General features: G+C 27.8%; 1 protein-coding gene across 1 annotated transcript; it reads left to right on the top strand.

Annotated features, from left to right (window-relative positions):
- Nucleotides 1-1,685: 1,685 nt before the first annotated feature.
- On the top strand, nucleotides 1,686-9,834 carry LOC132946541 (chromobox protein homolog 5-like). The gene is made up of 2 exons (XM_061016588.1): nucleotides 1,686-2,055; nucleotides 8,689-9,834. The coding sequence occupies exons 1-2, from the start codon at nucleotides 2,045-2,047 to the stop codon at nucleotides 9,368-9,370; spliced, it is 693 nt and encodes a 230-aa protein (XP_060872571.1). The 5' UTR covers nucleotides 1,686-2,044; the 3' UTR covers nucleotides 9,371-9,834.
- Nucleotides 9,835-16,486: the final 6,652 nt, after the last annotated feature.

Genomic DNA, 16,486 nt, shown 5'->3' with positions numbered 1-16,486 from the left:
TGTTAGTAGGTAATGCGTCAGTATTTACTTATAGTGTAAACTATAATATTATACCATCGTGATATTACATAATACAGCGTTTCCCAACCTTTTTGCAATGGCGACCCATAAATTTAATCTTTATAGGATACGCGACCCCCCCCCCCCCCCCACCAAAAAAAGTATGCCGTAAATAAATAAGATTTTTATTATAATCCATTTTATCATTGAGTTTTTTATAAAATACAATACGGTTACAATATACTGAATAATAATAACTTAATAAATAAATAAATAAAATAAATTATAATAAAAATATAAAATACAAACAATTAGTATAATAGAAAATTTAGTGTGAATTTTGATTTTGGACACTGTTGCATAAAATTTCTCGACCGAGACCGATCGCATCGACTAGTCACTAGTCATTAGCACATTTACCGATAAGATAAAAAAATTCCATAATCGTAATAACTTTACGTCATTTATTCTACAATACTAGTTATTTATACTATTTATCAATTTACGACTAAAATAACTGTAATCGTAACTGCGACTCGCGACCCATCAAAAAAATTTCACGACCCAATGATGGGTCGCGACCCATGGTTTGGGAAACGCTGACATAATACATACCTATATATACATAATATATATATATATATATTATGACTATATTGTCAACCAATACCTACTGAACTAAGAAATTACATAAATAATAAATAATAATGTATATTATATATAATATAGTACCATAAACTATTTAAAAAATCCATATTCTATGCACAGAATTTTTTTTCGTAATATTTAATAATTCATCCCACTATACAGTATAATATACACTCAATGATAAGGTACACACGATTCTGTAATCTGTATTAGGTTACCCGGTTTTTAGGTATGCATTTTGAGTTTTGATTCACATAATATTGATTTTACCGTTCCGGTACACGGTAAAAATTGTGCATGCAACGTTCTAGAAATACCGGCGCATATTCCGTCCTCCGTGTGGACCCTACACTACATTATATAGGGTGTTTTGTTCATAATTCCAACAATTATTAAACGTATCTTAATATGTTTTGTCGGTGGATCCCGACATCTACTGTGGAAAGCACACAAATAATGGAACCGTTGTTAAAATTTAAACTTTTGTAAATATCTAATTCCTTCAAACGTCGTTTACTGGATATGTGATTGGACAATTAATGAAGGATTTAATACTTTAATTAAAATACAACATTTGGAGGCTAAGCCCCTCCGAGCAAGGTCGTAACTAAAACAAAATTTCGGGGAGCCCGACATTTTCGGAGTAGGTAATATATCTATATGTTCGTGGTACGTATCATCATTTTCATTTTTCAACAGTCGGAGCAACACGTATAATAATTTATTCGGAGATATCAGCGTTTACGGTGTTATCTCGGTACCGCACGGAGAACCACGAAGACTAGAATCACTGGACAATCTAGAATATTCTAGTCTCCGTGGACAGAACCAATACATAAACATACATGTATATATATTTGTGGAGAGAACTTACTATATACGCCTCGATTTGAGATAGTACAATCTATTATCTAGGTTAGGTATTTAGAAATCGCGGTTGCCACTTGCCGCTGCGCCTTGTGAAATGGCCTTTCCGCGTTCATTGGCCTCGGGTCGGCGGCGTTTTCGCGTTACCAAGCAGCCTAGCCAACGTCGCCGGCACGGAAGTTTATATAATAAGTTATCTCGCCGGGAACAAACTGACGTTAGTACGTACCGCCGCCCACCGCCGCAGCTTTCCGCAATTTTATTATCGTCCATTCGGCGTCGTCGTTACTTGTTTTGAACTGTTTACTCGTACCTCGTTTGTCGGCCGACGATAGTCTGGTCATTTCCGGTGCGAAACTCCTTTGCCCTACAACCACGTTATCGCATCACACCCGTAGCTGTCGTCGTCGTCGTCGTCGTCGTCGTCGTGGTCACGAACTTCCATTTTCCCGCCGTCCGGTTGATTTGTACATCCCGACGGCCGACGCCGAACATCGATTTCCGGTGGTTTCATTAGCAAGCCTCCGATATGCCTTCCAGGTGAGTGACGACCAATATTTACGCACACGCGAGGAGATTCGCCTCACGTTGATTCGGTTTTTACACGCAGTGTTTGCGGCCTTTGTCAGAGCGCGCGACAGACCGCGACTTGTGTGATTAAAATAAAAACATTAATTAGTTTATGTCGATTAAATTCATACGCGCCGTACCCGCGAGGGAAACGCGTAGTTAAATTAAATAAAATTATACGTCTATACCTACGTCTCGTACGATACGAGTCCATGTGAAACGGCCCCATAAAACCCCATACACCATCGGTCGATCTGGCGACGTCGCCGCCGCCGTCGCTATTGTCTAAATGTAATAAGCAGTTTACAGGAAAACTTTTGAATACATAGTATATCGTATTATAATATAATCAATAAATATATTTTTAGGAAAACGCATATTCCCTTACTTTTGGTTGTCTTTCAAACAGCGATTCGCGGTTACGTCGCAATGCGTTCCCGCAGATATGCTGCTTGTTTAAAACCCAATTCGCATTTACGCTCATATTCGTTTTTCGTAGGTATTCCACCTTAGTAGTGTGGTGCTGTCATCGTTTTATGCACTTAATAATAATATGTCTGGGATCTTTCCTGAATGGAAATTATCGGATTCCCGTCCTATTGACAGACTTGTTTTTGGACGATTATTAGCTTAGGCATTTATTTTGTTTTACGAGTTCTCTATGATTTTCATTTTAAGGTTATAACTCGTTTTTTTTTTTTTCATACATCAAGACAAACATACCTACATAATAATAACTATTTAAATAACAAACAATCTTACGTAACTAAAATGGTGTAATCAATAATAATCAAACGTTAATATTTTACCTAGGTACCTTAAATGTATTTTTTTTTTTGTCATTAATTGAACATGTTATTTGTTGTTTTGTATTTTTGCGCTTGTGGAATATAGATAGGTACTTTATGTATATACAAAATACAGGTGCTTAAATTAAAAATAAAAATATTGACGTACCTACGATCTACCTATGAATTCAACGTTTATCTGAAATAATGATTATTAGTTATATTGGTGAAGCATATAAAAATGTTTTGGCACAAAATATATCAATATGTTTACATTGTGATTTATTTAATATATGATATAGGTTAATGATTTTATGATGTTTTTCAGTGTATAAAATTTTTATAGTCAAATGTATTGTTACACTTGGTTCTAAATGGTTTGAAACATAAAAAAAATATAAAATAGTATTTCTGTAAATCTATGATATAAATTTTTATCAGTAGTATAATTAGTAGTGTCTTAATAATAATAGTACCTATTAATTATTAATTTTTTGGATATCTACTTAAAAAAATGTATTTTTTATTTATGATTTATAACAATAAATTAATCATACTATGATTGGAGTTATGCCGGAACAATATATAGAATAAAGTTATCGTTTATCAATAATCAATTATATAACTCAATAGTTTATACAATATTATTATTATTATTTTATTTTTATTATTATTGATTGAAAAAAAATAAATATACATAAATTATTATTGAAGATAACATTTTTAATTATCTATCTTCTTTAAGCAAAACTTGTGTTGGAGATAGGTAGATAGTTATTAAATTATATAATATAATTATTAATAAAAAGAAATTAAATTAAATTAAAATATTAAAGATTCAAAGTAAGATTCTAAATACATATAAAACTAAATAAACAAATATTAATGTAATATTTTTAAGAAATTGATCAAGATAAAAAGAAAACTATAAAAATAACATTATATTCAAACATACACGAATAAAACAAACATAGATTAAAATTATTTACATAGCTTAAAATGTAAAAATAATTTGATTTAAAGTAAATTGCCCAATAACCATTCATTAATGTTTTTTTTTTTTTTATAGTAGAGTAATTTCTGTTTTATATCATAATTCAATGAATTAAATGTAGTAGGCCAAAGGTAGTCTATGCATTTTTGACCACACGTTGCTTTTACTTATTTTACTAATGCATCTAATGCCCTGTGTTGTCATTTATTTTTATATAACTCTGTATTGAACCATGTATTTCTGTTGGTATCCAACCAAAGTATCACTATTTTTTTGTAAACTGACTTAATAGGCAGAACCTTAAACTCTTTATAATTTTGGTTCCTTAAGCCTACCATAGTTTTTGTATCTAAATAGATTCTTATTATTTTATTTTATTGAAGTTGTAATAGCTTTAAACAAATTTTGGACAATCCCCCCCCCCCCACACTAAACATCCATATTGGAACAATGACTGATATAGATCTAAATATTTATTACGCAATATATTTACAGGCAAGATATTTTTTAGTTTATAAAATTTGGGGATTGAAGAACGTAGCCTCTTTACTATATTGTTAATATGTAAATTCCACCTTAAATTTCTGTCAAATGTTATACCTAGATATTTGGTAGACTGGACCCTAAAAATTTTTTTTCACAAATCATCATTACATTCAGCGACATTTTTACAACAATGTACTGTTAGTTCCTCAAAAAGAATAACCGAATTGTAAACACTGAACGTCATAAAATAGGTTTTTTTTATATTCAAAGATCATTTCTTTGAGTTAAAAAGATATACATCATATTATGGATAAGAAAGCAATAATTACAATTAAAAGGCCAAAATATTGTATAAAACAAAAATATAGTCACCTAATGTTAATTATTTATTTAACACAAATATATTTTGAACTCAACTTTTTATGTATAGTAAATACAATATACCTAATAATGTATTTTTATTATAAATTCTTATAAAAACAAAATAATTATAAGTATAAAATAAAACCTTGATCTTCAATAAACAAAAAAAAAAAAATTATAATATAAAAATAACATAACAAAATAACTCTTAGTAACTTAATTGAAAAGTTTAAGGGTGTTGTATGTATTATGACACCTTTTTATTTCTTAAATGTAATGATAAAAAAATATATATAAACCGACTTGTATGAAAATTTGATTATAACAATTACGACTAATATAATTTTAACAAAATGTAAGTCCACAAGTACAATCATTTTTAGATTCTGAGCGAAGCAATGAATGTATTGATTCTACAATGATGTGTGTTTTTTTTTTTTTAATTTTTTTTTATTTTTGTGTCTGTCATCACCTTTTAGGACAGTAAAAGTGCTTGGATTTTCTTCAATAGTAACTTTTCTGATAGGAAAGTGAATCTAGTTGGTACTTTGGGGGGTCAAAAGTAAAAATTTCTCAGTAGTTTTCACAAGCGACGTGAAAAACAAAAGAAAAATTAAGGAAAAACGGGAATTTATACGCAAAATCTGTTTTCAAAAAAATCGATTTTGGTTTTTGGTGTAACTCTAAAACAAATGACCGTAGATACTTGAAAATTTCACTGAATGTTTATATTAGAATTTTCTATACACCATAAAATGTTGAAAATATTTTGACTCTTTTTTAGCTGTTTACGGCCATTGTCAGTTTTCAATTTTTTTAGGTTTTTTTTCTATAAATATCAATAAAATTTTATCTGTTGAGTAAAAAAGCTTGAAAATTTAATAGAAGGCTCCTAGGTTATAGTTTCAAAGGCAGATGAAAAAAATTAAAAATCCTTAGTCACAGTTTTTAATTATAAGCATTTAAAGTTCAAATTTTGACAAAATACGGAAAAATCACGAAAAATAGCAAATTATTTTGATGAGAATTCATAAAAATTTTTCTTTTTAAATCTAAGATTTGAAAATGTAATATAAGATTACTCATAAGTTTGTCTACCTTTATCAAAAAAAAAATGTCTAGAAGAAACTTAAATTAAATTTTTATGAGCGTCTGAAATTTATATTTTTACAACATTTGATATTTACTCGATTTCTCATGTAACAATTTTCTTATTTTATTGTAATTAAAAAACGAATGACTGTAGATACTTGAAAATTTCACTGAATGTTTATATTAGCATTTTCTATACACTATAAAATGTTGAAAATATTTTGACTCTTTTTGAGCTGTTTACGGACATTGTCAGTTTTCAATTTTTTTAGTTTTTTTTCTATAAATATCAATAAATTTTTATTTGTTGGGTAAAAAAGCGTGAAAATTTAATATAAGGCTCCTGATATATCGTTCTAATAGCAGTTGAAAAATATTAAAAATACATAGGCACAATTTTTTTTTATAAGCATTTAAAGTTCAAATTTTGACAACATTTATCAAATTTATAATTTATTAATTATTTTGTAGTTAAAAATGTATAAAATGTTTAACTTTTATGGCTAAGGATTGAAAATTTAAAACAAGGCTCCACGTAAATAGGTTATATATAAATTACTTAATTCACAATAATATCATCAAATATACTTTGTAAAATCATAGGCTGACTGACCGTTTTCGCTCAGAATTGTTTTTCTTATACAATGATATTATATCATTGAATTCAAATTTAACACCATCCATTACAGTGACCCACTTGTAAACTACTGTACAGCAGAGCGACATCCACTTATCCACCTTTTTTTTTTTTATGATTTTATTAATCTGTTATTTTCTTGTGCTAACCACAATTTTATTGGGTTGAAAATATCACTATATGGTGCATTTTTAAATTGTTCACTCTTCTTATAGAATCTTAAACAGCAATTTTTAACCTTTTTATATCCAAGTACCACTTACGCAATTGGAAAATGTTCATGTACCACTTACCAAATAACCTTTTTTTTTCCTTATCAAAAATATATACATCATTTCACTTATACTGAAATCACAAAAAGAAAATGAAATAATATGTACAATAAAATTATTATTTATATCATTAAAATTATAAACCAAACAATATTTAAAGTGAATAATGATTCATTGATCATTTCATTTTTATTTTAAAGGGAGATTTTGTTAGTGTACCACCCACAAACTTTCCGCGTACCACTAGTGGTATATGTACCACAGACATACAAACACTGATCTTAAGTATAAGAAGAATTGAAATATATTAGGGCTATTCTCATAATGTCCGGTTAAGTGTCCATTAACGCTAACCAGCGATTATAGGTTTCTTACCGAATGATTACCGACAATTCTTTCATTCACTTATCCTAACGGTGACTTATAATTTTACTGTGATTGGTAAGAGCTGACATCTGTTAAATAATAGACTAACTGCCGGTTGGAGTTAGTGGAGCATTGTCAGAACAGTCCTTAAACTTTTAAATATAACATTTTTACCATAAATTATAGAACTGCATAGCTTTGAAATTGTTTTTTTCCTTTGAAGCTGATAAATGAAAAATTTGGCAAATTATTGTCTAAAAATTCACTGCAACATTACTCTTATAGTTATAGTATGTTCTTTGAAAGAGCTCTTGATAATATCATTTCCTATAATTGTGTATATTATTGTTACTCACACATATTATTGTTTTTTCATAGTTTTATCCTAAGTATGGCCTAATCTTATACATTATTTCTGCTTAACTTGAAAAGTGTTTTTCAAAAGACAGACTGACTTTTTTTTATGAAAATAATAAATAATAGCCTTAAATACAAAAATAAAACATTATATATAGTAATTTATTGTACATGGTCATCCCTCCTCCATTTTAGAAAGCAGTATTTGAATTTTGTATGTATAGGTAACACTAATATAATTATATTTTAATAAAAATTAATTTTTTTTACTTTAATATTCTGAAACATTTTTATAGATGGACTAATTCAGTGGCGGCGATTCTGTAGTCATTTCTTCAGCAACACATACAAATTTGGTGGGTGTGTGTATTGTATACCTAGATGGGTGGTTTGATGTTGGGTGATTATTTATTAAAAACAAAACAATACTAAATACAAGTTTTGAAATATATTATATTGAAAAGAAAATGTAGCATTTATATTGTTATTTATATTTCTTCAACTAGTAAATTATAATCAAAATAATACTTACACCATGTGTGGACTTTGGTTCTTGCTATTTTAGATTCTGAGGGAAGGGAAAAAAGTGATATTGATTTTACAATGATTTATGTTTTTTTTTGTCTTTCATAAACATTTTCCCATTTTGAGTAGGTACATAGTAAAAATGCTCCGATTTTCTACTTAAGAAATAAGAAATGTATTTCCTGATAGGAAAGTGAATATAACAGGTGTGTTAGTAAGGTCAAAATTTAAAATTCCCAGTAATTTTTGAAAGCGTCAATACAAAAAAAAAATTCAGAAAATATGGGCATTTTTATGTAATACCAATTTTTTTTTTTGTGGAACTTAAAAAAGAATGATGAATTATTGATAGATACTTTAATTTTATACTAATATTAATATTAGTAATATTTTTTATAGTGGATTAATAATGTTTAATATAATAAATTATGCATGTTTGAAATATGATGTTTATAATACATGTAAAAAGAAAAACATTAAAATTAAGCTTGTTTCAAATAATATGATGTAATATTTTAAATAAGCGTGTTTAAAATATGACACCTATAATATTTAAAAGAATATTAAAACTAAATGTGTCGTTTAAGATATTCCATTTTGCTGTGTGCGAGTGTAACAATTTATATGATCTTTTTTGGTGTCATCTGCAACAAAAACATTTAAATAAATTATATGTCTATTTTGATGTATTATTATTAACATATTAACGTATTTTTGTTCCAGAGCAAAAAAAGTAGTGGAAAACAAGATAAAATCAAGCTCTGATGCCGAAGAAGAAGAGTACATTGTTGAAACAATTTTAGATAAACGTTCAAGTAATAACAAGGTGGAATATTTTCTTAAGTGGAAAGGTTATGGTGATGACTATAATACTTGGGAACCCAAAGAAAATCTTGATTGCGAAGAGTTAATTAGAGTTTTCGAATACAAATATAAACAAGAAGAAAAGGATCAACCAAAACGTGGCCGTAAACGTAAACAATCTAATTCAACTGTTACAAGCTCTACATCATCAGAAGCTGGTCTAGAAGCTCCTCAACCGAAGAAAATGACAGATATTTCCGATAAGTCCGACCTGAACAAAAATAATGACAAGTTTCATGATGATGAAAACAGTGTGTTAGAGGAAAAAGAAAATAATGAGAAGGTTGATGATGATGAGAACAGAGTGTCAGAGGTAAAAGTCAATAATTCTGAAATTACTCCAGCTCAAAAAATACCTGAGAAAATTATTGGCGCAACTGACGCTACTGGGCAACTGAGGTTTTTAATGAAGTGGAAAGGAATTGAAGAAAGTGATTTAATCTTAGCTGAAGAGATTAATTTACTGTACCCACACATTGTTCTCAAGTTCTATGAAGAAAGAATTGAATGGCAGACCCCTGAAGATAAAAAGGATGTTTAACTACATATTATAAAATGGATAAGGACGATAAGTGTTCAAAAAGTAACTTTTATATAAAATCTTATTGTAAATGTCTTAAATTATTTAATTTTTTGATTATTATATTATTATGTAGCAAGTTTGCCTTACAAATAAAAATATCAGTTTATCAATTATAAAATACTTAAATGTTAATAACTAAATATTATAATTTCATAAAACGTCATTTTTTTTTTCTAATTCTATAATAAAATTTAATAATAGTGATATCTTAAATTTTTTTTTTATCCATTTCTGTTAATAATTAACTTATTTATTTTGAAATTTTTTATTGTTTATTTGTTTAAATTCTAATGTAATAGTGAAACATTTTATTTTAAAGGCAAAAAAAGTATATTAATTTAAGTTAATTTATTTGTTCAAACGTTAGGTTAACATTTGATACTTATTTTATTTTAAAAAATAAAGCATTATTCTCTATATAATTTTATCTTGTATTATAACTTTTAACGATTAGTTAGTACTAAATTATCTTTCAAAAATTCCGAATTAAAATCTTATAGGTATTTTATTTTAATATGGCCAAGTAAGTTAATGGAAATTATTTCATTATATCAAGTTGATCAATTTTATACACATTAAAATACATATGTGTAAATAATGGTTATTATAATTTGGCCACAAATAAAATATTTTTTTTATTTATACAGATTACAGCTTAATCTTTAGGTGAATAAAAATAATTTTGACTTAAGTATTTTTCAAGTTATAAGCCTCAAATACAACTTAAAAAACACTTCAAGGGGCAAGAAAAATTTTGGAGACTCTAATCTCTCTACTATAATCTTAGAGTAAAATTGCCCATTACGTAAAATATAGAGAATAATATTTTGGAGGGAATGTCATATCGATTTGTCTAAATATTGTCTCAAAACAATTTTAACGTCATTTTAATGTATAACATTTTTTTGTTTATTTTGAAAGTCGAATATAAAGTCAAATAACAATAAATTATAAAATCGATATGTCATTCTCTCAAAAATATTATTCTCTTATATATTCTCTATTTTTTAATGGATGGTTTTACTCTAAGATTACTTAAAAACATAGATAGAAAGATTCTGCGTAATGCGTTTTGTCTATGCTGCGCATGGGCCAGTGAGAAAAAACAAATAGATAGACATCCTCTTAATACTGATATAACAAAAGTTGTAATTTCTCTTTGAGATTTTGAATAATTTTCTTGCTTAACATTTTGGTTTTTCCTTTGTGTAAATAAGAATAATTTTGAAATTAAAGGCGGCCTGCACATGTTGAAGCATTAATAGTGGTAAAATACATTTTTTTATATCAGTATTTAAAGTTAAATTTATCAAATTTCAAATTTCAAAATGATTTTGTAGTGAAGAAGAAGAATGGAGAAGTATGACTAGCATAAACATGCTTTTTATAGCTACTGTAGGTATGTCTTTTATCAGCTTTTTGTAATTTGAGTTAGATTAGTTAAAAACATGGTCTTAGAAGATATTATCTTTTAAGACCGTGGTCAAAAATGTGTCAGTCTTAAAACAATATAGGTAGGTAGGTACCCTTTGGATGACCAAACATTTATATTGATATATTAGCTAAGACAATGCAGCTCGTTAATTCAAATTAAATATTTTATTTCCTCATCGAGTATAAGAGTAACTTATAAATTGGTATCATTTAAAATATAGATTTCATGAAAATGATAACAATATAAAGAATAAGGGTGTATATAAATTGACAGTTTATAAAAACTAATATTTTTATTTTCGATTAAAAATGTTTGTATTATAATATATTATATGTTTGTTGAATCAATAAATTTTTTTATTAAATTCAAGAAAAACATTTGAAATTACCTACTCAAACAGTCTGACATTCTGTTAACATAATATGTGTCCAACAATATTGTATTCTTTACCAATTTTATAATAATTATATTTTGTATTCGTATAACTGTATACAAATAAAAACAATGCTTTTGCAATTCAATTGATACGGTTTATTGAATAGTTTTACAATATAAATACCTAGAATAACAATAATTATAGAAGAGAACTTTTTTAACAACTGTAAGAAGTCTGTTTCCTCTACAGTTTTTATAATGGGTATTTCTACGGTAAACCACTTCAAAAAGCCATATTACTTGAATTACAAAACCATGTTTTTATGCAATATTTTGTTTAATATTGCACCCTCCTGATTCGGACTTAAGCCCCCCAAACCTATCGAAACCTTTATAAATCTTTAAAAAGTAATTTCTGACATCGAAATTATTTTTCATAATAAATGGAAAAATCTAAAAGGAAAAACAGGATCATTAATGATGAATATTGTTCATTACATAGGTGCGGATTACATTAAAAACCTGAAATATTTTAGCTTGCAGGTGACCTTATTTAATCATAACTTAATATTGTTTGGTAATATACCTAGGTACATTATAATATTTTAACAGTTATTACAATTTTTGTTTTCAACTATTAGCAATGATAAAATAATTCTAAAAACTAATTAGTAGGTAATTATGATAGATATCGGAATAATAATATAAGAAAAAATCAAAATTAATTGAAATTTTATAACATATTTTATTTTATAATACAGTGAAACTTCCATATAACGTACTTCATGTGTCAGGTCTTTCAGTTCATCCTGTATAATCGTGCCTATATGTATTTTTAATATTTTTGAACTTCCATAAAAGAAATTTAAAAGAAACCTTGCATTAGAATTTACAAAATTCGACAAATTTATCAATACTATAATTAGGTCTAAAATATATTTATAATGTTACCATTCATGGAAAATGCCTGCTACGGTTATTAAGATTTTGAGTTACACCAATAAGTTTTTTTTATATAATGTCAATAAAAAATTTGAAAGTAAATCCAAAATATTTTTTTATGATTGTCTAAAGTGAGAATTTTGTATAGTTCGTAAAAATCCCAAAAATGTACAAATTATTTTGAATTACAGATTCATAAAAAATTTTCTTTTTATATATATTTTTTAATAAATGCCATAAATTGCCATAAATGGTATTCGTTAGGTCAAAAAGATTAACAATATCTTTTTAAAAATATTAAAAATACTTGTGATGGATTTTAAATCTTAAAATTAAATCGTAATTAAAAATTTATAACAGGATTAAAAATTTGAAAATGGTTCCATGAGAATAGTTCGTTCTGTAACCAAAATACCTAAAAAAAATATATAAACACGTTATTTTTTATAGAAATATTATTTCACTTTCACGCAAACTATCGTTGTTTGATGAATATTACGATTTGCTCTAAACAAAAACAAAACACTGTTTGTCATAGTATATTTTATAGCTTTAATAATAACCAACATAAGATTTTTTTCTCATACGATTTTTTATATTTAGTTGAAATACTTGTTATTCAAAATATATTATTCATTGCATATTATTTATTTCAAATTCATATTATTTCTAAATCCTGAAACATTCAATATAAGTCTTATCTTTATGAAACCTTCAAGGATCGAAGCAGAAGCGTACCTAGATTATTTACTGGCTGGTAAAAGTTTTTAACTCAATTATTAAGGAGGTATATTATGTGTTCAAAATTTGAATTATTCAAAAAATAAAAATGGCGGGAATTTTACTTTTGTTAATATTCCAACCGTAAGGTCGATACTCGACTTTTTCGAGAACAGAAATTTGATATCGAGGCTTGACTGCTTCGAACCTTGAAAGTTTCATAACGATAGGACTTATATTGAATGATTCAGGATTTAGATATAATATGAATTTGAAATAAATAATATGCAATGAATAATATTTTTTGAATAACAAGTATTTCAATTAAATATCAAAAATCGTATGAGAAAAAAATCGTATGAGAAAAAAATCGTTCTTATGTTGGTTATTATTAAAGCTATAAAATATACTATGACAAACAGTGTTTTGTTTTTGTTTACAGACATAAGAGATATTATTTATTTTTATTTTAATACAAAATGTGATATATTATGACTATAATTTTAAAAGTATTGTAATAATAATAATAATTGAATATACCATTTGTTATAATTCAATGTTAATGTTGCTAAAAATAGTTAAAACATTCGAGACTGAAGTTATAAATTTTATAAGATAAATATTATTTTATGCTATTATTTTATTTTACAGTTAAAGTGTTTTTTAGATCAATATCAACGTATGTCATAATATTATTATATTAATAAAATCATAATTTTTAATACTTCATACATTTTGTTAACGATCAAAATAATATTAAAATAAATTTAAAAGGTAGTGCGATAAAGCCATAATGAGAAAAATTTTAATAATTGTTCTTTTAAATTGAAATCACACAAAAGTTATGATATGTACAAGGAGAAAAATGACTCGATTATAATCAGAAAAAAATTATAAATATGTTTCTACCCTTTACATTAATTTTGTTGGATGAAAAAATTGTCATTTTATTCTACACTTTCATGTTGATTTCCTGAACATTTACTCTTTTTGAGTTATAGCAATATATTGTACTGACTGTGCGATATATTATACTACGAACTAACTGATCCCACCCACTTCGTTGTCCCCAAAAAATTACAACTTTTAAAAAAATTGTGATTGTTCAACTCCTCATCCTGGCATTTCAGCCTCCCTCTAGTAGGTAATCTGATTAGGTACGCCGGACTGCAGACAATGTGTGAACATTTTATTTGATATAATATGCTTGCACCTGATCTGCCCGAATGCCCGATTAAGCAATTGCAACCAAATTATAAATACTAACTTCTACTAATTATGTCTCCTGTAACCAATAGCAATCATTTATAAACAAAATGTCCACCGTAAATATCAAAATCCCCGTTTGAGCACCTCCACGGGTTAGTGGTAGGGGGTGAAAAATACTTTATAACCTATTCTCATACCTACCAAGTATACAAAAAAAAATAATAAAATAAAAATCGGTCGAGTGGTTTCAGAGGAGTGTGGCCACAAACACTGGAACAGGAGATTTTTATATATTTGAAGATACATAGTTATAATGACAGTACGGAATTTGAAGGCATTTGCCTTTTTTTTCTATTGCTCTAAAACGAAGCTATGTCAGCTAAAAATTTCATTTATAAAACTTAGAATAAAATGCACGACAATTTTTATTTTGTTTTATTTGCGTTTTTGTATATTTATCAGGGCTTGCAAACGTTATATTTGACAAAAAATGATTGAAATTTGTAATAGGTAATATAGGTATCAACACTATTTTAAATAACGATAAAAGCAAAACTTGTATAACGTTTTAGTTCAAACTAACGATAAACGCAAAACTTGGTTAACGTTTTAATTCTGAATAACGATTAACGCAAAAATTGTGTAACGTTTTAATTCTAAATAACATAAAACGGATTTTTTTTCAAATGCATGCCCTGATACTTATGCTTTTTTGGTACATTTTTTCAAAATGTGTTCTAAAAAACTTAAATACGTTAAAAAAATTATTCAAATAAGTATTTGTATATAAAATTTAAATGACAACTAGAGCTTGTTTAAATATATAGTGAAATCTGAATACATCTGAGAATACGTATTATCAAAAAGACAGTAGAGTTCGGGTAATACATTATTATGATACAAATACGCTGCAATAATAATGGTATTATATATTATTATATTATGTGTGTGTGTGTGTTCAGAGGCGTAGATATGGCGGCGTACGGTGGGTTTTCTTCAATGCACAATAATATTATTTAGGTATAATTATTGTAGGGTAATCGATGATTGCGAAGGCGGAAGGACCATCCGATAGATTGAACTTGTGATTGTATCTACCGAAAAGATTGAAGGAGTCACGGATAGGCAACTGAAATTGCATGCGCGATTAACGTTTCAGAAGCGACAGTATGACAACGCCTACTTCCAAGATATAGGCAATTCAACACACAGCTCAACAATGTGACGGTGGGTAGCAATGACACGACGATGGACAACAAGGAATCGAAACGCCCCGAAAACGCGAGGGTGGAGGGATACAAGTTATACAATGGGAAAGAGGATTATGCAGTTTAAGTTTATGGAGGGGTGTCTCTCTGTGATCGGATCGGTATGGTGCAATGACCACAGATTTCACAACAATTGGATATAATCTTACAACTAACTTATGCTACGGAAGTATGTCCAGTTGTCACTATATCCATTGAACGATCCATCAGTGACTGAGGTGTAGGTATATATTATATGGTTGGTCGATCCACAGCGTATTGCACCTGGACGACCTGGGCGGCCACTCACGCAACGCACAATGGTTGCTGTCGGACTTACGCTAATGAAGAATGATGCCAATAATGACGCAGATGATGTTGCAATGATCCCCGTACGCTCAATACTTATTGACTAAAGTCAGTCCGGGCTATCTAACAAAGATGATAGGTATTATAAACGGAACAAAATAAGTACTCACAGAATTGTAAACGATATATGATTTATTGGCAGTCGTTGTATAAATGATCTGCAGATTCAGTATCCGCGAAACCAGAGAAAATTACAGTGATTATTGTGTCATCTTACTGATGACGACAGTGATAAAAAAATGAAACGTGTATTTAAAAATGAATATGAACGAAACTTGGGAACTGCCTAATAGCGAGCCTCTCTAGTACACACACCACAGAAACACGACAGTAGTATAATACGAACTCTTTTTGGTTATATTGACACAACGTTATAAGAAACGAAATAAAAAATATATATTTTATGAAAATTGAAACCATAATATATATAACTTTGTTGTTTAATTATTTATAAGATTACATAATATGAGATAACTTCACAGGGGGTGGTAGGTGTACCCTTAACCCCCTACAAAGTACTGTCTTGTAAATAAGAATCTATTTAAATGAAAAGCCAATGTGACATTTTTTATTATTTTGAGGTTGGTAATTTCTTAGTAAAAACATACTTTTAATTGAGAATTAAAAAGTTGTAATTAAGTGAATAAAATTATATTAACAACCAAAAGGATCTATCTGAAGAACTCTTTGGTTCTTACCGGAATTTTTTTAAATTTTTGTTTTATTAACGTTATATTTAGTTTCAAAGAAACAAATGGCCATTGTTAACTAGTGTTT

Source organism: Metopolophium dirhodum, chromosome 6, assembly GCF_019925205.1.
Source record: "Metopolophium dirhodum isolate CAU chromosome 6, ASM1992520v1, whole genome shotgun sequence".
NCBI classification, from domain to species: Eukaryota; Metazoa; Arthropoda; class Insecta; order Hemiptera; family Aphididae; genus Metopolophium; species Metopolophium dirhodum.
The sequence above is the reverse complement of the archived record's forward strand: the minus strand, read 5'-3'. Positions and strand labels throughout refer to the sequence as shown.